General features: G+C 52.6%; 1 protein-coding gene across 1 annotated transcript; it reads left to right on the forward strand.

The window, feature by feature from the left end:
- The first annotated feature begins 2,511 nt into the window (after window positions 1-2,511).
- CLIP3 (CAP-Gly domain containing linker protein 3) lies at window positions 2,512-20,778 on the forward strand. The gene is made up of 14 exons (XM_003915384.4): window positions 2,512-2,681; window positions 2,989-3,212; window positions 8,110-8,249; window positions 8,336-8,429; window positions 8,633-8,794; window positions 9,117-9,235; window positions 10,758-10,994; window positions 15,871-16,006; window positions 16,149-16,277; window positions 17,472-17,615; window positions 17,685-17,808; window positions 17,978-18,042; window positions 18,446-18,518; window positions 19,227-20,778. The coding sequence occupies exons 2-14, from the start codon at window positions 3,047-3,049 to the stop codon at window positions 19,279-19,281; spliced, it is 1,644 nt and encodes a 547-aa protein (XP_003915433.1). The 5' UTR covers window positions 2,512-2,681; window positions 2,989-3,046; the 3' UTR covers window positions 19,282-20,778.
- The last annotated feature ends 334 nt before the right edge of the window (window positions 20,779-21,112 follow it).

Below are 21,112 nucleotides of genomic sequence, written 5' to 3' on the forward strand. Positions count from 1 at the left end.
GGGCTTGTGGGAGGGCCCTCTAAGGCCATGTTTTAGCAGAAACCTGGGTAATGAGAAGGGGCTGGCCTGGAGGGTTACAGGCTCAGGTTCCAGAGGATGAACAACCCCTGCAGAGAGGGCCTCCCGTCTGGGAGGCAGTGTTGCTATGGAGAAAACCATAGTAGGGAAGGGAGATGTAGCAGGATGAGCCGCAGACAAAACTCAGACACCGAATTAAAGAAGAAAGTCATTTATTCGGCCGGGAGCATCAGCAGATTCGCGTCTTAAAAGCAGAGCTCCCCGAGAAAGAAATTCTTGGCCTTTTTAAAGGCTTACAACTTTAAGGGGTCCATGTGAAAGGGTCGTGATAAATCAAGCAAGCGTGGGAAACGTGACTGGGGGCTACATGCATCAGCTAACAACAAAAAGTTTTACAATGCTTTTTTCATACAGTGTCTGGAATTTACAGCTAAAACAAGCAGTTTAGGTCAGGGGTTGATGTTACTATTACTTTTTTTTAACTCCTAGGGCCAGATGGTGGTGCCAAGGTTGTCTGGCTATTTATCTTACTTTTGTTTTTTTTCCAACTTTTTGCTTTCTCTTTTTCCTCCTGTCTTGTGAACTAGGCAAGGTTGGGGGAGGAGGGCAGCAGGAGTAGTAGTGGTCTCCTTCCTTAGATGAAGGGGTGCAGTTTTAGAGCAGAGAAGGTGAAAAGGCACCAGCAAGTAAGATCCTAAAACAGGGCAGAGAGGGAGCCATGTAGGGATTTGGAGGAAGAACATTCTAGGCATCACAAAGAGCCAGTGCAGGCCAGGCACTGTGGCTCACACCTGTAATCCCAGAACTTTGGGAAGCTGAGGCAGGCAGATCACCTGAGGTCAGGAGTTCGAGACCATCCTGGCCAACATGGCGAAACCCCGTCTCTACTAAAAATATAAAAATTAGCTGGGTGTGGTGGTACAGGCATGTAATCCCAGCTACCCAGGAGGCTGAGGCAGGAAAATCGCTTGAACCCGGAAGACAGATGTTGCAGTGAGCAGAGATCATGCCACTGCATTCCAGCCTGGGGAACAGAGTGAGACTCCATCTAAAATAAATAAATAAATATATAAGTAATTTTAAAAACAAAACAAAGCAGAGCCAGTGCAATGGTCCTGGGGTGGGGAGGAGCAAGGAGGCCACTGTGGCTGGGGTGGAGTGAACAAAAGAGGGTGAGAGGAGGTGAGTGCAGAGATGATAGGGCGGGTTTATATAGGGCCTTGTGGGCTGTGGCTGAGAGCCTTGGCTTCTACCTGGAGTGAGGTGCAGCAGGCACATCCCTCTGAGGGAAGGAGGGTTCCAAAACGACAGGTCTTCATGGGTCACTGTGGCTGCATGTTGGAGGAGGACGGGGACAGCAGGTAAGAGGTTGCTGCCATAGTGTCGGTGGCAGATGATGAAGGATGGACCAGGGTGAGGGCCCAAGGTAGTGGTGGGGAGAGTGAGATTCTGGAAATCTTTTGGAGATGGAGCTACTGGGCCTGTGCATTAGAAGGATGAGGTATTGCAGGCTGTCACCCAGCCCCATCCAGGCTGGGATGATTTGAGGCAGAGCAGGCTACAGCTCCAGGTGGGAAGCCAAGCCATGACAATGGAGCCAGGACCCTGGGCTGGCTTCAGGAGGCCTCCGTAGGGTAGATACAGGTTCCGAGAGAGTTGGAGGGGTTGATCGGCATGTAGCATGGTGATTAAGAAAGCTGGGCACGGTGACTCATGCCTGTAATCGCAGCACTTTGGGTGGTTGGGGCAGGAGGATCCCTTGAGGTCAGGAGTTCAAGACCAGCCTGGGCAACATGGCAAGGCCCTGTCTCTTTAAAAAATTATCCAGAAGTGGTGGCATGCACCTGTGGTCTCAGCTACTCAGGAGGTTGAGGTGGGAGGATGGCTTGAGCCCAGGAGTTTGACGCTGCAGTGAGCCAAAATTGCAACACTGCACTGTAGCCTGGGTGACAGAGTGAGACCCTCTCTAGGAAAAAATAAAAATAAAAAACAGACTTTACAGACTGTCTGGTTTCAAATGTTCGCTCCATCACCTACTCATGTACTTTTGGGCAAGCGGCTTAACCTCTGTGGGCCCCAGTGTGTGAGCCTTGCATTAAAATGGTAAGGATGAGATGATCATGATAGGAGTCTCTAGAAAATCACTTCTCTGAGGCACCTATTATGAATGGTGAGCTTGGAGAAGGGGTCCGGTCTAGGGTCCTAGAGAGAGAGAACATCCGTCGTCACCACGCCGGGAGACCACTGCCCTCACCGGCCTGGTTTGCAGGCTTGGCGGAAGGGGATGGGTAAGATCTGTACCCGCTCTCTCAGCCCTCTCTTTCGCCCTTGTATCTGCTTATCTCGCTCCTTTCCGTAGCCATCTCTTCCTCTCCCTGTACTCAGAGGCTCTCCCCTTTGCGTCGCCGCCTCTGGCCCCTCCATCAATGCGAGCGCCTCCCGATCCCTCCTCCTGGTCCCTCCTCCCCTCGGCGGTAAGGGGGCAGCAAGCGCATGCGCAGTCGTGCCCCTCCCTCTCCGCCCCCACCCCCCGTCGGCGCCTGGGCCTCGTCCCCTTCTCTCTGTCTCCCTCGCCTGCCCCATCACGTCCCCTGACACCGACACCCCATTGCTCCCACAGTCTCCCCAGTCTCCACTTTGGTCCCCAGCGCTGTCCGCCCGAGGTAAGATGGGGAGGGGGCGGCCCGCGGAGAAGGGGAGGGGCGAAGCATCCTGCATCCCGAGATAAACAAACCGGGGAGGGGGCGGCTGAGACTGAGGGGCCTGACGCGGGAGGAGAAGAATGGGGGGCTGGGCCTGGGGGAGGTGGCAGGCGCTGGGCGCACACACCGGGGCCCTCTGTGGGTAACGGGGGTCCCTATGGTTGCCCAAGATCCAGTTGCACGGAGGCCACTCGGGGCCCTGGAAGCTCCTAGGGGCTTGGACCCTGGAGCCTGCGGGGCACCCTCTCCAGCTGACCTCTGCCTCCAGGATTTGCCTGAAAGCTGCCCCCAACTCTGCACCTGCCCCCCGAGGGCCACCAAGGACCATGACTAAGACAGATCCTGCCCCGATGGCCCCGCCGCCCCGAGGAGAGGAGGAAGAAGAGGAGGAGGAGGATGAGCCCGTCCCCGAGGCCCCCAGCCCCACCCAGGAGCGCCGACAGAAGCCTGTTGTGCACCCCTCGGCACCTGCCCCCCTCCCTAAGGACTACGGTAACACTGTCCCCACCCTGGAATCTAGCCTGGAGCGTTGGGTGGCTGGGAAGGGTGGGCTGTGCTCTGCTGGTGGTGATGGTGGGAGAATTTCTGGGGAATTTGAAGGTGGTCCAGAGGAATCTTGGCTGCAGAGCACCCCTCGTTCATTCACTCATTCACCCATTGAAGAATGGAATTGTAATACTCCTAGTCGTTGATTCATGACACATCATTCCATCATTTAGTCTTTCAACAATCATTTATTGAAAGCGTCTGTGGACCTGGCTCTATGCTAGGGGCTGGGGCCACAGCAGGGGGCAAGAGAGAACCAGTCTTTACCCTGAGACAACTCACAGGCCTCAGTAACAGCCACACAAATAGGTATTAAACCATAATGTAATTTAGTTCACATTTAGGTTTATATGCAAGAAAGAAAAATATAATGTAATATAAATATGTAATTACAAGACATTATGAAAATTGTATTTACCAAAAACAAGCTGCTGCAAGAGTTTTTTAAGACATGGTTTCCCTGAGGAGGTTATATTTGAGAAGACTGGAGGGTGAGTTGGGGTTAACTAAGAGAGGGGTCAGGGGAAAGGGGTCCCAGGAGAGGTAACTGCTGGGTAAAGGATCTGAGGTAGGAGGGTATGGAGCTGAGAGGAGGGCCTCTTGGAGAAACTGAAAGTGTCTAATCATTGACCAAGCGATATTTATCGAGTGCTGCTACTCTGTGACAAGCCTTATGCTGGGTGCTGGAGATTTAATCCCAAGTGATCCAGGAATGATCCTCCCTTGCAGGAGAGAAGGAGAGACTAAATAAGTGAACAGATAAATAAATCAGAAATCAGATAAATTCAGATTGGAGTGAGTGCTATGAAAGAAAGAAAAGGTGGGCCAGGTGTGGTGGTTCACGCCTGTAATCCCAGTATTTTGGGAGGCCGAGGGCAGTGGATCACCTGAGGTCAGGAGTTTGAGACCAGCCTGGCCAACATAGTAAAACCCCATCTCTACTAAAAATACAAAAATTAGCTGGGCATAGTGGCGTACGTCTATAATCCCAGCCACTCGTGAGGCCGAGGCCATAGAATCGCTTGAACCTGGGAGGCAGAGGTTGCAGTGAGCCAAGATCGAGCCACTACACTCCAGCCTGGGTGACAGAGTGAGACTATCAAAAAAAGAAAGAAAGGAAGGAAGGGAGGGAGGGAGGGAGGGAGGGAGGGAAGGAAAGGTGGGGATATGATAGTGACTAGGGGGCAGCTTCCTGCAGGGGTAGTCAGGGCTGGTCTTTCTGAGTAGGTGACATTTAGTTTGGGACCCGGAGCATGGGGAGGAATCAGCCAGAAGAGAGCTGGAAAAAGAGTGTTCCAGGCAGAGAGCAGCAAGTGCAAAGGCCCTGAGGCAGAATTGAACTTGGAACAGAAAGATCCTGGAGCTGCATTCAGGGAATGATCAAGGTTGAGGTGAGAGGTTGGCATAGGTCAGATCTGGAAAGGCCTTCAAGGCTACAGTGAGGACTTTGGTTATATTCTAAGTGGGATGGGGGAGAAGAGTAGCAAGGTGAGGGTGTTTAAAAGCAGAGGAGTGGCAGGTCTGATTTATAGTTTGAAAGCTCCCTCTGGGTACTGGGTAGAAGGGGATGGAGCACAGCCAGAGTTGAATGTAGAAGGGGAATTTGGAAGATATGCAGGCTGGGAATCCCCAGCAGCTGTGAGGTTCAGAAACTAGGTTCAGAGAGTTAGCGTTGCCAGGATAGAGCAGGAGAGATGGCATCCATGGACATGTCACCCACTAGAGGTGGATCAGGGAGACTACAAGTTGACTTCAGTCTAAGAAAAATAAGAAAGTTGGCCAGGCACGGTGGTTCTGGCTTATAATCCTAGCACTCTGGGAGGCCGAGGTGGGAGGATCGCTTGAGGCCAGGAGTTCAAGATCAGCCTGGGCAATGGAGCAAGACCCCATCTCTACAGAAAATTTAGAAATTAACCAGGCATGGTGAGTACCTGTAGTCCCAGCTACTCCAGAGGCTGAGGTGGGGGGATCACTTGAGCCTGAGAATTCGATGCTGCAGCAAGCTAGGATTGCACCACAGCACTCTAGCTTGGGTGACACAGTCAGACCCTGTCTCAAAAAAAAGAAAAAAGAAAAAGAAAGTTATCTGGGGCCTGAGGTGTTGCGGGGGGGCGGGCTGTACTTCAGAAAACTGGAAAATCTCCTTTGGAAATGCGGCTGGAGGTGGCTGGGGTCTGTGACTCAGTGGGAGGTCGGAGGGTATAGGCTGAGCCCTCCAAGCAGTCTCGCTTGCAGAGCGGGAGAGGGTTTTGTCCCAGAACGTGAAGGAATCTGGAAATGTGGTCAAGGACAGGGAAAAGGCTAAGGTGGACTCCAAGAGGAAATCCAAGTATATCTGTTAAATCTGTACATTAATTCAACAGAGATTGACTGAGCACTTACTGTGTGCCATGTGCTGTGCCTGGCCTTAGGGATAAAGGAGTGAATGGGGCAGAATGGAATCGTAGCATTTAGATCCTAGTGAGGGAAGAAGAAAGGAAATGAAGGAGGGAGAAAGAGAAGGAGTACACATGTTAAGTAGTGATATGAGCTATGATATAAATAAATAAACAAACAAATAAATAAATAAATAAATAAAGGGCTGGGCATGGTGGCTCACACCAGTAATTTCAGTGCTTTGGGAAGCCAAGGTGGGAGGATCGCTTGAGCCCAGGAGTTTGAGACCAGCCTAGGCAACATAGCAAGACCCTGTTACTACAAAAAAAAAAAAAAAAAAAAGGGCATGGTGGTATGTACTGTAGTCCCAGCTACCAGGGAGGCTGAGGCAGGAGGATCACTTGAACCCAGGAGTTCAAGGCTGTAGCAAGCTATGATCACACCATTGCATTCCAACAAGAACCTATCTTTTTTTTTTTTTTTTTTTTTGAGACGGACTCCAGGCTGGAGTGGAATGGCACGATCTTGGCTCACTGCAACCTCTGCCTTCCTGGTTCAAGTGATTCTCCTGCCTCAGCCTCCTGAATAGCTGGGATTATCGGCGCCCACCACCACGCCCAGCTAATTTTTATATTTTTAGTAGAGATGGAGTTTCACCATGTTGGTCTGGCTGGTCTCAAACTGCTGACCTCGTGATCTGCCCGCCTTGGCCTTCCAAAGTGCTGGGATTACAGGCATGAGCCACCATGCCCAGCTAAGACCCTATCTCTTAAAAAAAAAAAGAAAAGAAAGAGTAGGAGATGGAGAAGGGCGGGTGCCGATTTAGACAGTGTGGTTTGGGGAGGCCTCTCTGAGGAGATGACATTTGAGCAAAGATCTATAAAGCTTTGAGAAGATGTGTGGGAAGTCTATTCCGAGTGAGAAAAACAGCAAGTGCCAAGACCCTGAGACAGGAATTTGCTTGGCACGTGGGAGGGACAGAGGGAGCCCAGTGTGGGAAATGAGGGAAGGGGAATAAGTGAGGGGAGAGGGCTGAGAACTGAGGGGCTGGATGTGCAGAGCCCTGAGGGCCATGGGGAAGACTCTGGTCTGTTCTCTGGATGGGATGGGAGCTGGAGGAGGGTTCTAAGCCAAGCAGGGCTATGATGTGACTGCAGTTCTAAAAGGAGCATGCCAACTGATTCCTGGAGACACCTTCTATGTGGCACTTCCCTGGGCTGTGTAGAATCTGATCATTCATGTACTCGTTCATTCACCACGCACTGAGTTCCTGCCACGTGCCAGGGCCCTGTGCTGGATGCTGACGTCACAGAGAGCAGTACTCCTTAGAGTCGAGTGGGAGGAGACACAAGTGCCTCTGGGCACCACCCTTGCTGGCCACAGGTTGATTCCTGCTCATAGATACATTTTATTTTTATTTTTATTTTATTTATTTATTTATTTTTGAGACGGAGTCTCGCTCTGTCGCCCAGGCTGGAGTGCAGTGGCCGGATCTCCTGCCTCAGCCTCCTGAGTAGCTGGGATTACAGGCGCCCACTACCACGCCTGGCTAATTTTTGTATTTTTGGTAGAGTCAGGGTTTCACCATGTTGGACCAGGCTGGTCCCGAACTCCTGACCTCAGGTGATCCGCCTGCCTTCGCCTCCCAAAGTGCTGGGATTACAGGCGTGAGCCACCGCGCCCAGCCTCTATTTTTATTTTTTATATTTCTAGAGACAGGGTCTTGCTCTGTTGCCTAGGCTGGCGTGCAGTGGCACGATCATGGCTCACTGCAGCCTTGAACTCCTGGACTCAAGCAATCCTCCTGTCTCAATCTCCTTGAGTAGCTCCAATGCACACCACCACACATGGCTAATTTAAAAACTTTTTATAAAGACAGAGGTCTTACTATGTTGCCCAGGCTGGTCTCAAACTTATGGGCCCAAGCAATCCTCCTGCCTCGGCCTCCCAAAGCATTGGGGTTACAGATGTGAGTCACTGTGCCCAGTCATGGATACATTTTATGTGGGCTACATGGTATTTGAAACAATTGGGAGAGTTTTATTAAAAACCAGGACTTCTGGCTTTATTTATTTTTGCTCTGGGGATTCAGCCAAACTTCACTCATACTCTCACAGGGCAACAGTGGGTGAGGTCAGTAGCAGTCCCCCTGGACATGCAGACTCCAAGGAACTGCACTCTGTCCGGCTTTTGTTTCAGGGGGTGGAGTTTCTGCTATATGGGAATTGCCTGATCTTCCAATTTTTCAAGACACACTGGGCATCAAGATTTTTATGTGAACCCACCTGAGTTTGAAACCTCATGCTGGCCACACAGAAAATGCCTGTGGGTTGACTGTGGCCCATGTGCCACCAGCTTGAGATCCCGCATTAGAGGCTCTAAGAGGCAAAGACCTAGAGCTCCCCTACTGAGGCTGGAAGGAGGGGGTCAGTTGCGTGGGGTGACCTTGGACCTCTTGCCACCCCAGCTTTCACCTTCTTCGATCCCAATGACCCGGCGTGCCAGGAGATCCTGTTTGACCCTCAGACCACCATCCCCGAGCTGTTTGCCATTGTGCGCCAGTGGGTGCCCCAAGTCCAGCACAAGATAGATGTCATCGGCAATGAGGTAAGAACACTGGGGAAACCAGGGAGAGAGGGGATGCGGTTCCCCACATGTGTGGGTGACCCTCCCTGCTCCCCTGGTACTCACAGATTCTGCGCCGGGGCTGCCATGTGAACGATCGTGACGGGCTGACCGACATGACACTGCTCCACTATGCGTGCAAGGCTGGGGCCCACGGAGTCGGTGAGGGCCCCCACCCCCAAGTCATGAACCCCAAAACCTAGGCCTCCAGACCCAACACGCTGAAAACCACCCAGAACTCAGGCCCCATCTGGAACCCGAAGCCTCAGATCCCAAAGTATAGTCCCTGAGGCGCAGGGCCCTCCCCGTACACGGGGCTCATGCTCTGGAATGGGGGTTCCAAGCTGATCCCGCCTATCGCGCAGGGGACCCCGCGGCAGCCGTGCGCCTCTCGCAGCAGCTGCTGGCGCTGGGCGCAGATGTGACCCTGCGCAGCCGCTGGACCAACATGAACGCGCTTCACTACGCGGCCTATTTTGATGTGCCAGACCTCGTGCGTGTGCTGCTGAAGGGCGCGCGGCCACGAGGTGAGGAGGAGAGCCCTGGCTGGGAGGGGGCAAGGACCTGGGTGAGGGATGCAGAGACCCAGGTGAGGGCCAGGCTGCGAGGGAAAGGAGGATGGCGATCTGAGGAGACAGCGGGAGGTTGGAGGCGTGGGAGAGGGCGCTCAGTGGACTACCACTCTAGGGAGGGGCGGGGCCGCGAAGGGAGAGTGGGGCTCCGAGGTGGGGGCGGGGCTCTGCGTCGGAGGCTCTGGGACCTGCAAGTTAAGAGATGAGCCCCGAGGTAGGAGGAGGGCTGGGGCCCCACAGGTGCTCACCCGGAACCCCTCCTCTTGCCCACTTCCAGTGGTGAACTCCACGTGCAGTGACTTCAACCACGGCTCAGCCCTGCACATCGCTGCTTCCAGCCTGTGCCTGGGCGCCGCCAAATGTTTGCTGGAGCACGGCGCCAACCCTGCACTGAGGGTACTGCCACCCTTGCCCAGAACCCGTTACCCTCCTGCTCCCGTCCTCCCCCACTTCCCTCCAGCAGGTCTCTGCGTTTCCCGTGACTTCCCAGATACTACAAATGTCTGTACATTCAGCAAATGCAATAATAGCTAAAATTTGCCTAGTGTTCATTACATGTCAGGTGAAGTCTATTATAAGCCTTGTTTTACAATGGGGAAACTGAGGCAGAGATTAAGGGATCTGCCCAGGGTCATCCAGCCTACCCCGTGGCAGTGCATAACAGCATTTCAAGGACATGAGGAAAGTAAGGCTAGGCCCTCTGTGAATGACAGGGTTGGTCCCCTCCTAAGCCCTCAATATGATCTTTGATTTCCAACCCATGCATTACCAGGCTCCATCCACAATGCTAATTACTCTGCAGCTGTCCAGGCACTAGTATCTTGGGGGAACATGGCCTGTGCCCCTGAGACCCTGCCTCTCCCCATTCCCCACTGGCCCAGAGTTTGACTCCTGACTATATACCACAGGAGCCCACTCTCACTCTCTCTTTCTCTTTTTTTTTTTTTTTTTTTTTTTTGAGATGGAGCCTGGCTCTGTCATCCAGGCGGGAGTGCAGTGGTGCAATCTCAGCTCACTGCAACCTCTGCCTACCAGGTTCAAACAATTCTCCTGCCTCAGCCTCCTGAGTAGGTGGAATTATAGGCACGCGCCACCACACCCGGCTAATTTTTGTATTTTTGGTAGAGATGGAATTTCACCATGTTGGTCAGGCTGGTTTCGAACTCCTGACCTCAGGTGATCTGCCTACCTCGGCCTCACAGAGTGCTAGGATTACAGGCATGAGCCACTGCACCCGGCCCACAGGAACCCAATCTTAATGTTCATCTCCCACATGTCCTCATTACAGGCTTGGGGTCTCCAGAGATTGCTTCCCTGGGGGCATAACCTGCAGCACTGAAATGTGGCCCTCATCCCTACTGCCTACACCCCCAGGCCCACCCTCAATTACTTGACACACCCCCAGCCCTGGGTCTCAGGGGTGGGTTTCCCTGGGGATGTGGTCTGCACCTTTCTGCCCTGCCCCTTCTTTTTTTTTTTTTTTTTGAGATGGAGTCTCGCTCTATCACCCAGGCTGGAGTGCAGTAGCATGATCTCAGCTCACTGCAACCTCTGCTTCCCAGGTTCAAGGGATTCTCCTGCCTCAGCCTCCTGAGTAGCTGGGATTACAGGCACACGCCACCACACCCGGCTAATTTTTGTATTTTTGGTAGAGACAAGGTTTCACCATGTTGACCAGGCTGGTCTTGAACTCCTGACCTCAAGCGATCTGCCTGCCTCGGACTCACAATGTACTGGGATTATGGGCGTGAGCCATGTTACCCGGCTTGCCCTGCCCCTTCTTATTCCCAGGTTGGCCCAGGGTATGACCTAGTCCTACCCCTGCATCACCCAGACTGGTGGTCTCTAGGGTCAGGGCCTCCATGGGGGTGTGGCCTCTGCCACTGAGTCCCCGCCCCCTCTTCCCATTGGCCCCCAGAATCGAAAAGGACAGGTGCCGGCGGAGGTGGTCCCAGATCCTATGGACATGTCCCTGGACAAGGCAGAGGCGGCGCTGGTGGCCAAGGAGCTGCGGACGCTTCTGGAAGAGGCGGTGCCACTATCTTGTGCCCTCCCCAAGGTCACGCTACCCAACTATGACAACGTCCCAGGCAATCTCATGCTTAGCGCACTGGGCTTGCGCCTGGGAGACCGCGTGCTGCTGGATGGCCAGAAGGTCAGGGGCTGGGGTGTATGTTGGCGTGGTGGGTGGGGGTGGGACTTAGCCCCTTAATCCCTTGGAACTGTATCCTTGGGCAGAGTGCAGTCCGTCCCCTTTGTCTGCTTGCTGTCCTAACTATCCACCCAGTATTTGATTTTGTCTCAGTTGTTCCGTGGTGTCTCCTTTGAGCCTCACCTTGTGCTGAGCTCTCCATCCTGGGGGGGAAACAACTCATCATCTGACACTGACGGCCGAGAGCGGTCATGGCTGCCATGGGGAGGGGTGAGCAGAGTGATCTGCGCAGCTCTGTGCACCTGTGGCTCCCCCTGGGTCTTGTGGTCCTCGATCAGGCCCCTTCGCTCTCAGAGGCAAGTCTGGCTAGGAAAGTCCAGGCCAGAGTGATTGGAGTGTGATGGGGAATGCACCCAAATTGCAGATGTGGAGGAGCAAGCCAGGGAAAAAAAGGGAGAAAGGAGTCTCAGCTAGGGGGAGCGGGTATCACAGCCCAGAGGGCAGAGAGAATCTTCATTTATCCAGGGACTCCAACTTCATTTCCTGGTGTCCCTCAGGCTCCATACGGGACCCCAGTCTGTCCTTAGGGAGGGAGGGCTGTGTCTGCCCCTGCCCTGCTCTCATGGAGCTCCACTAGTAATGAAGCGGAGACAGTCAAGAAAGTAAACCTATGGTTGAGATAATTTCTGGGTTGGGCATGGTGGTTTACACCTGTAATCCCGGCATTTTGGGAGGCTGAGGTGGGAGGATCACTTGAGGCCAGGAGTTGTTAGAGACCAGCCTGGGCAACATAGCGAGATCCCGCCTCTACTGAAAATAAGTAAGTAAATAAATAAATAAATAAAGTAAGTTCTGGTAGCAACAAGGGCTGTGAACACCATTACATGTTTGGATTTAGTAAATTGTCCCTGGCTGAATGCTGGGGTGGTTTTAGCTGGGGTGTTCTGAGAAGGCTTCTCTAAGGAGGTGATGTCCAAACTAAGACAGGAAGGAGCTTCCTCTGCAAAGGTAAGGAAGCAGAGGATACAGTAGGTATGGAGACACAGAGGCAGGAAGGGGCGGTGTGATGAGGGAGTTATGGGAAGCGGGGTGAGGTGGAGAGGTCAGCAAGGCTGGGTCACAGCAGACCTGTAGGCTACCCGAAGAAGTTTGAATTTTGTTTTTGTTTTTTTGAGACGGGTCTCGCTCTGTCACCCAGGCTGGAGTGCAGTGGCGCGATCTTGGCTCACAGCAACCTCTGCCTCCCAGATTCAAGCTGTTCTCATGTCTTAGCCTCCCGAGTAGCTGGGATTACAAGTGTGTGCCAACAAGCCTGGCTAATTTTTTATTTTTATTTTTAGTAGCAGTGGGTTTCGCCATGTTGGCCAGGCTGGTCTCAAACTCCTGCCCTCAAGCGATCCACCCACCTTGGCTCCCAAAGTACTGGGATTACAGGCATAAGCCACTGCACCCGGCCCCATCCAGAAAGCATTCTGATGTACACGATCTAATTGTATCCATTGCACAATTCTGAAAGTTTGGGTTGACTCTTCCCATTTTGTAAGCCAGACTATAAAAGCCTCCAACAGGTGAAAATCTTTATCTGAAGACACGGAATACCAATCACTGCCCCTTAGAGAAGCAGCATAGCACAGTGTCATGGGCTCAGGCTCAGGGACTTGCCCAGGTAAATCTCAGCTTTGCAACTTCCCAGCTGTGGGACCTGGAGCCAGTGATTCCGCCTCTCTAGGCCTCAATGTCTTCATCTGTAAATGGAGATAATAATAGTACCCACGTTAGGGGGCTGGTTGAGGTTTAAATTAATTAAAATGCGTAAGGCCATTAGAACAGAGTCCAGTGCATACTAAATGCTCTTTGTGTGTGCCAGGCACTGTTCTAGTCCCTCCACCAACCCTCTAAGATCAGCACTAATTAATTAGCCCATGATATGGACAAGGAACTGAGACATGGAGAGGTGAATGAGCCTCCCATAATGATGATAACCACACTCACTAAAGGCTCACTGCAGTTAAGCAACTTTACATGTATTAAAAATGTTTCCGCCGAATGCAGTGGCTCATGCCCATAGTCCCAGCACTTTGGGAGGCAGAGGCAGAAGGATCGCTTGAGCTCAGGAGTTCAAGACCAGCCTGGGCAACACAGTGAGACCTCATCTCTACTAAAAATGAAAAAATTAACCAGGCATGGTGGCGCACACCTGTAGTCCTAGCTACTCAGGAGGCTGAAGTGAGAGGATCGCTTGTGCCCAGGAGTTTGAGGCTGCACTGTGCTGAGATCATGCCACTGCACCCCCAGCCTGGGTGACAAAGCGAGACCCTGTCTCAAAAAAAAAAAAAAAAAGTTTCCATCAGACAATCACGCCATGAGGTATCTTACTATCTCTATTTTACAGATGAAACTGAGGTTCAAGAAGTCCCCTGACCAAAGTTACAGCATGATAATAGCTAACAGACTGGGCAGAGTGGCTTCACACCTGTAATCCTAGCACTTTGGGAGGCCAAGATGGGGAGGATTGCTTGAGGCCAGGAGTTTAATACCAACCTGGAGTGCAGCATGGCGATGACTCTCAGCTCACTGTAAGCTCCGCCTCCCGGGTTCACGCCATTCTCCTGCCTCAGCCTCCCGAGTAGCTGGGACTACAGGCGCCCGCCACCTCGTCCGGCTAATTTTTTGTATATTTAATAGAGACGGGGTTTCACCGTGTTGGCCAGGATGGTCTCGATCTCCTGACCTCGTGATCTGCCCGCCTCGGTCTCCCAAAGTGCTGGGATTACAGGCGTGAGCCACCGCGCCCGGCGGGATACTCCATTTCTATTTTTTAGAAAAGTTTTGTTGTTGTTGTTGTTTTAATTAGCCAGGCTTTGGTGGTGTGCACCTGTAGTCCCAGCTACTTGGGAGACTGAGGAGGGAAGATTGCTTGAACCCAGGAGTTCAAGGTTACACTGAGCTATGATCGCACCACTGCACTCCAGCCTGGGCCACAGGGTGAGACCCTGTCTCTAAAATAGAAAAAAACCATTTTTCTTTTCTTTTTTTTTTTTTTTTTTTTGAGACGGAGTCTCACTCTGTCACCCAGGCTGGAGTGCAGTGGCGCAATCTCGGCTCACGGCAAGCTCCGCCTCCCGGGTTCACGCCATTCTCCTGCCTCAGCCTCCCTTGTAGCTGGGACTACAGGTGCCCACCACCGCACCCGGCTAGTTTTTTGTATTTTTAGTAGAGACGGGGTTTCACCATGTTAGCCAGGATGGTCTCGATCTCCTGACCTCGTGATCCGCCTGTCTCGGCCTCCCAAAGTGCTGGGATTACAGGCGTGAGCCACCGCGCCCAGCAAAAAACCATTTTTCAATAACGAATACTTGCTGATCCTTTACTTAATGCCAAGCCTGTTCCGAGGGTTTTAATTTCTCTATGACAGCCCTGTCCAACAGAGCTTTCTGTAATGGTAGAAATATTCTGTGTCTGTGCTGTTCAGTAAAGTAAGCTACAAGCCACATGTGACAATTGAGCACTTGAAATATGACTAGTGTGACTGGGGAAATGCACTTTTAGTTTAAATTTATTGATTTTTATTTTTATTTACGTTTTTTTCTTGAGACAGAGTCTTGCTCTGTTGCCCAGGCCGGAGTGCAATGGCGCTATCTGGTCTCACTGCAACACTCCGGGGTTCAAGCAATTCTCCTGCCTCAGCCTCCCGAGTAGCTGGGATTACAGGCGTGCGCCATCACGCCCAGCTAATTTTTGTGTTTTTAGTAGAGAGGGGGGTTTCACCATGTTGGCCAGGCTGGTCTTGAAGTCCTGACCTCAGGTGATCCTCGCACCTCGGCCTCCCAAAGTGCTGAGATTACAGGTGTGAGCCATTGCGCCCGGACTAAATTTATTTATTTTTAAATTAAAAAATTATCTGAGTCTTGTTCCTAACGTATGCATTTATTTATTTTTGAGACAGGGTCTTGCTCTGTTGCCCAAGCTGAAGTGCAGTGGCACAATCATAGCTCACTGCACCCTTGAACTCCTGGGCTCAAGTGATCCTCCCACATCAGCCTCCCAAGTAACTGGGACTACAGGCTTGAGCTACTGCACCTGACTACCTTTTTTCTTTCTTTTATAGAGAATAGGGTCTTGCTGCCTTTGTATTTTGAAACAGATTAAGATGAGAGGGTCCCGCCATTTTCACCCAGGCTGGTCTGAAACTCCTGGCCTCAAGTAATCCTCCAGCCTTGGCCTCCCAGTGTTGGGATTACAGGCGTGAGCCACCGCAGCTGGCCTTAGTTTAAGTTTAAATTGTTGGCCAGGCACAGTGGCTCATGCCTGTAATCCCAGCACTTTGGGAGACTGAGGCAGGTGGATCACCTGAGGTCAGGAGTTCCAGAACAGCCTGACCAATATGGTGAAACCCCGTCTCTACTAAAAATACAAAAATTAGCCAGGCGTGGTGGCGTGCACCTGTAGTCCCAGCTACTTGGGAGGCTGAGACGGGAGAATTGCTTGAACCCAGGAAACGGAGTTTGCAGTGAGCTAAGGTCTTGCCACTGCACTCCAGCCTGGCAACAGAGCGAGACTCCGTCTGAAATAATAATAATAATAATAATAAAAATAAATAAATAAATTTAAATTGTCCTATGTGGCTAGTCACTATTCACTATATGAGACAGGGCAACTCTTTAACAATCCTATAAGGTGAGTATATTTGTTCCCATTTCACAGCAAAGGAAGTTGAGGCACAGAGAGGTTAACTCATGTAGCCAGCAAATGGTGATGTGTGACCTGGGGTTTGGGCCCAGGGTGGCCTTACGCACCCTACCTTGCTGCCTGTGTGCGAGCACTCCACGTTGGCCTCCCAGCATTCCTTCCTCAGCCATCGCCTCCCTTCTCTCCCCAGACGGGCACACTGCGGTTCTGTGGGACCACGGAGTTTGCCAGCGGCCAGTGGGTGGGCGTGGAGCTGGACGAGCCTGAGGGCAAGAATGATGGCAGCGTTGGGGGCGTTCGGTACTTCATCTGCCCCCCTAAGCAGGGTTAGTCTCACCTGGGGCCCAAGAGGGGTGCGGCCGGGGGTCCACTCAGCAGTTCTGATGCTGCTGACTGGGAAACGGGATGGGGGATGGGGGCTGAGGGCAGAGGCTTAGACAACACCAGGCTCGAACTCTGTACTCGTAGGTCTCTTTGCCTCCGTGTCCAAGATCTCCAAGGCAGTGGACGCACCCCCCTCCTCTGTCACCTCTACGCCCCGGACCCCCCGGATGGACTTCTCCCGTGTCACCGGCAAAGGCCGCAGGGAACACAAAGGTCAGAGAGGGGATCCCTGCGGTGGGAAGAGCCAGTTTGGGGATGTTGTGGGGGTAGCTCAGCTTCTGTGACTCAGTTTCTCCCCAGGCCCAAACTCCAGTTTTGGAAGACAAGCTCTGAGTTCCTGACTTCTGTGACTCAGTTTCCCCTTTGGCTCAGTACTGGTCCCGCCTAGTTCTTAGAAGGACCTGTGGGTTCCCTGCCCTCTGTGACTTAGTTTCCTCTCAGGCCCAAAGGTCTCCCCCAGTTTTAGGGAAGAATCTGTGGAGATACTGGCTTTGGTCATTTGATTTCCTTTTTTTTTTTTTGAGACAAGAGTCTTGCCCTGTTGCCCAGACTGGAGTGTGGTGGTGCGATCTTGGCTCACTGCAACCTCTGCCTCCCAGGTTTAAGCGATTCTCGTGCCTCAGCCTCCCAAGTAGCTGGGATTACAGGCGCCCACCACCACATCCGGCTAATGTTTGTATTTTTTTTGTAAAGACAGGGTTTTGCCATGTTGGCCAGGCTGGTCTCAAACTCCTGACCTTAAGTGATCCGCCTGCCTCAGCCTCTCAAAGTGCTAGGATTACACGCCTGCGCCACTGCACCCAGCCTGATTTACTCTCAGACCCAAATTCTCCCTTCTTTTTTTTTTTTTTTTTTTTTTGAGATGGGGTCTCGCTCCGTCGCCCAGGCTGGAATGTGGTGGCTCAATCTCAGCTCACTGCAAGCTCCGCCTCCCAGGTTCATGCCATTCTGCCTCAGCCTCCCAAGTAGCTGGGACTTCAGGCGCCTGCCACTGCGCCCGGCTAATTTTTTGTATTTTTAGTAGAGATGGGGTTTCACTGTGGTCTCGATCTCCTGACCTCATGATCCGCCTGCCTCGGCCTCCCAAAGTGCTGGGATTACAGGCATGAGTCACTGTGCCCGGCCTCTCCCTTCATTTTAAAAGGACAGTTTCTGGGTTCCTGACTTCTGACTCAGCTTTTCCTAATCCAACATATCCTCAGCTTTGAGAAAGGATTTTGGGGTTCTTCAGGTTCTCTGACTTGGTTTCCTTTCAGGCCTAAAGCCCCTTCCTAATTCTCTGGCATCTGGGATTCAGTTTCACTTCAAACCAAGAACAGGGTTTCTACCTTGGGGTTTTCCAGGTGGCATGGGGTTCCCAAAGCTGGCATCACCCCCCTACGCACCTCCTGCACCTTCTTCCCTTAGGCAAGAAGAAGACCCCATCATCCCCATCTCTGGGCAGCTTGCAGCAGCGTGATGGGGCCAAGGCTGAGGTTGGAGACCAGGTCCTTGTCGCGGGCCAGAAGCAGGGAATTGTGCGTTTCTATGGGAAGACAGACTTTGCCCCAGGTGAGGATGGGGACTCTGGGCCAGGGGCCAGGCAGGGCCTTGAGAAATCCTGACACCCTCGTGCTGCAGGTTACTGGTATGGCATTGAGCTGGACCAGCCCACAGGCAAGCATGATGGCTCTGTCTTCGGCGTCCGGTACTTCACTTGCCCCCCGAGGCATGGGGTCTTCGCACCAGCATCCCGTATTCAGAGGTGAGCCTAAACTTCTAGCCCCAACCCAGGGTACCACCTGGAGCCCTGATCCCCCGTCAGATGGCCTCCTCCTCCCAGACCAGCAGGACAGTGTGGACACCCCCCAGCCCCCAGTCAGACTCTGGCCTCTTGTGGCTCTGACCTCTCCCCCATCCCTGTGTCTCCTCAGGATTGGCGGATCCACTGATCCCCCTGGGGACAGTGTTGGAGCCAAAAAAGTGCATCAAGTGACAAGTGAGTTGGGAGATGATATGTGGGGAGTGTAAGTTTGGGGATGGGAGGAAGGGTCCTGGGTTCTCAGGTATATACTGGTGACAGTCTCTGGTATTTAATGGGGGATACAGGGTCCAGGAAAATGATGAGACAAGGTCCCCAAAAAGATAGGTGCTGAAAGGTATGAGGAAGTTAGCAACAAGGCTCTTTGGGGACATGAGGTTGAGCAGATACTGGGGAAAGGGATAGTCCCTGGGGGACATGGTGGGAATTATGGACAAGGGGCCCAGATGGGTATTGGGAATGAGAGATCCAGGTAGGGGCTGGAGACATGGGGAGGTATTAATGAGAAGGAGTCTGAATGAGTATTGAGGACACAGGTGGTCTGTCATCCCGTCACTTGACATCCTGACTTCCTCTTCAGTGACGCAGCCCAAACGCACCTTTACCACAGTCCGGACCCCAAAGGACATTGCATCAGAGAACTCCATTTCCAGGTGTGTGGCCAACCCCTATCCCCTCTCCTATGCGACATTCAGGGAGAGGGATCCACAAGGCAGTTGGACCCAGAGATCTGGAGCTCTGGTCAGGGCTGGAAAGAGAGGTTAGGAAAACTTGTAACTTGTTAGCATACCCAGAAACAGTCTTTAGGGTGTAGGGCCCCGCACTGAATTCTAGTGACTTCCACTTTCGGGGGGGGCGGTAAAGGAAGCAGAACACCCTTCACTCCACATGAGCCTCAGAATAACAGCTACAGACCAGGCGGGGTGGCTCACGCCTGTAATCCCAGCACTTTGGGAGGCTGAGGCAGCTGGATCACCTGAGGTCAGGAGTTCAAGACCAGCCTGGTCAACATGGTAAAACCCCGTCTGTACCAAAAACACAAAAATTAGCCAGACATGATGGCATACACCTGTAGTCCCAGGTACTCGGGAGGCTGAGGCAGGAGAATTGCCTGAACCTGGGAGGCAGAGGTTGCAGTGAGCCGAGATCATGCCACAGCACTCCAGCCTGGGTGACAGGGAGACTCCGTCTCAGAAAACAAACAAACAAACAAACAAACAAACAAACAAACCATAGCCAGAGAGGTAGAGGCAAAATCCAGAAAGGCCTGATACCAAACACTGGGGGAAAGGCTGGGGGTGATGGGTGCAGATGTCCCCGCTGCCTGCCTCAGGGCGTGACCCTGTCATTCTCCTTTCCAGGTTGCTGTTCTGCTGCTGGTTCCCCTGGATGCTGAGGGCAGAGATGCAGTCTTAGAGGCCCTGGACACCTGACAAAGAGACAGAGTCCCCACTAGCATCTCCTGACACCCGAAGAGCCCTGAGTCACCCTGAGATAGAGATTCCCAGTAACACATCCAGAGTAGAGACCCCTGTTAGCCAGCCCTCGATCATTGAGGCCCCATTATTAACAGATAGCCCCATAATAACCCCCAAATACAGACCCCATTTCACCCAGAAAGAGATTCCCTGAGTAGCACCTTCAGGCTAGTCCCTATCCCCAACCCCGCAGAGCAGATTCCCAGATTAACAGATCTCCACATCACCCCTAATGATGGTGACCCTCTCCACATAACGCATTACAACAGAACATTCTTGAATCACCCAACCCTGGATCAGAAACTTCCCCATTAACAAACACTCCCCACTAAGTCCTCTTGAAATAAACATAGGTCACACCCCTAAAGCAAAAGAGTAACAGACGTTCATGTCATTGTTCCCCATTTAACATCAGTCCCCTCAAGATGTCGTGACCCCATGGTCACCCTGAAGCCCTTACACTCCAACCCCTCAATCAGAGACTTCCTTCATTAACAAAGACCCTTGTTCTTACCCCTCAAGAGAAACCCACCATAACCAGCCCACTGTCACCCCTAATTTACAGACACCAAAACAGTCCTGGAAGTGCTAATTACAGGACCCCCAAGTCTTCCTACCCTCTGCACCCTCAAGAAACCCCCAGTGCCTTGTACGAAGCCCACCCCACATGGCCCACAGCTCCTGTGCTGGCCAGGCTCCCAGAAAATTATCTATTTTTTAAGTAACGACTTCCCCCTTTGGGGAACCCCAAAATTTGGAGGCCCCATTCTAGGACTCTGGGGATCCCAAACCCTAGAGTACACACATCCCAAACTCCCCTGTGCCCTCAAGTCCTACAGCCCCTAGAAGATCCTAATGCCCTAACTCCTAGGACCCCCGAATCATGGAATCCCCAAATCCCCAGGGAATCCCAAATTTGAAAATCCAATCCCAAGCCACCAGGAAACCCAATCATGAGGTCGCTGTGCCTGGTATGGAGGAGACTGCAGTCAGGATATGCATTCCAGGCTCCCAGGCACCTCAAGCCCTATTGACAGGCACCAGGAAACCCCACACAGGAATTCCCATCCCTGGAAACTGGAGAATTTCAATGCCCTGAGTCCACGGATTTCAAGACACCAAATTCCAAGATCCCCAGCCCTAAGGGAACCCCAAATCCTAAAGCCTCCATCTCTAGTAAATGGAAGGCCCCAAGGCCCTGAGGGGATCCCAAATCCTGGAACCCCGATTTCAACCTACGTTCTAGTCACTGGCCTCAAAGGACCCCACAGCACCTGGGCCCGACCAACAGCCCGAGGGAGAACCTGAAGGCCCAGGGAGTCCAGGGCAGACCTGGGGCCCCAACCACCAAGGACAGCTCACGACTGCCCCTTCACTGCATGTCCCCAAACTCAGCATGACTCCTGTCCTCTTCAATAAAGACGTTTCTATGGCCTCTCTGTGTCGGGTCATTGTTTGGGGGTTTCCCTTGTTGGGAGAAGACGGGAAAGGAAGTGCTTCCTTCAGTCTCGCCTCCCTGCGGTGTGGGCACCGGCTGGCGCTGGCCGCGAGAAGTCCTTCTAGCAGCCTCTCGTATCTTCCCGCGGCTGTCACGGCTGCAGCCCCCGTCCCGCCCATCCGGGTCCACTCGACCGATGGCCCGGTTCGGTTCTTAAGTTCTGATTGGCCAGTGCCAGACGACGATGCCCCGCCCACGCCCTCCTGCCAATGGCTCAGAGACAAGGAGGCGCGGCCTATCCCTGGGAGAGGATGAAGTGGGAGGGCGAATA

The sequence above is a fragment of the Papio anubis genome, chromosome 20 (assembly GCF_008728515.1).
Source record: "Papio anubis isolate 15944 chromosome 20, Panubis1.0, whole genome shotgun sequence".
Lineage (NCBI taxonomy): Eukaryota > Metazoa > Chordata > Mammalia > Primates > Cercopithecidae > Papio > Papio anubis.

Excerpts from the sequence above, each read along its gene's own strand:
- CLIP3 (XM_003915384.4), top strand. The coding sequence starts at position 3,047 with ATGACTAAGACAGATCCTGCCCCGATGGCCCCGCCGCCCCGAGGAGAG. Across the intron at positions 16,007-16,148 it reads CATCTGCCCCCCTAAGCAGG|GTCTCTTTGCCTCCGTGTCC; the intron begins GTTAGTCTCACC and ends CTGTACTCGTAG. Across the intron at positions 17,616-17,684 it reads GAAGACAGACTTTGCCCCAG|GTTACTGGTATGGCATTGAG; the intron begins GTGAGGATGGGG and ends CTCGTGCTGCAG.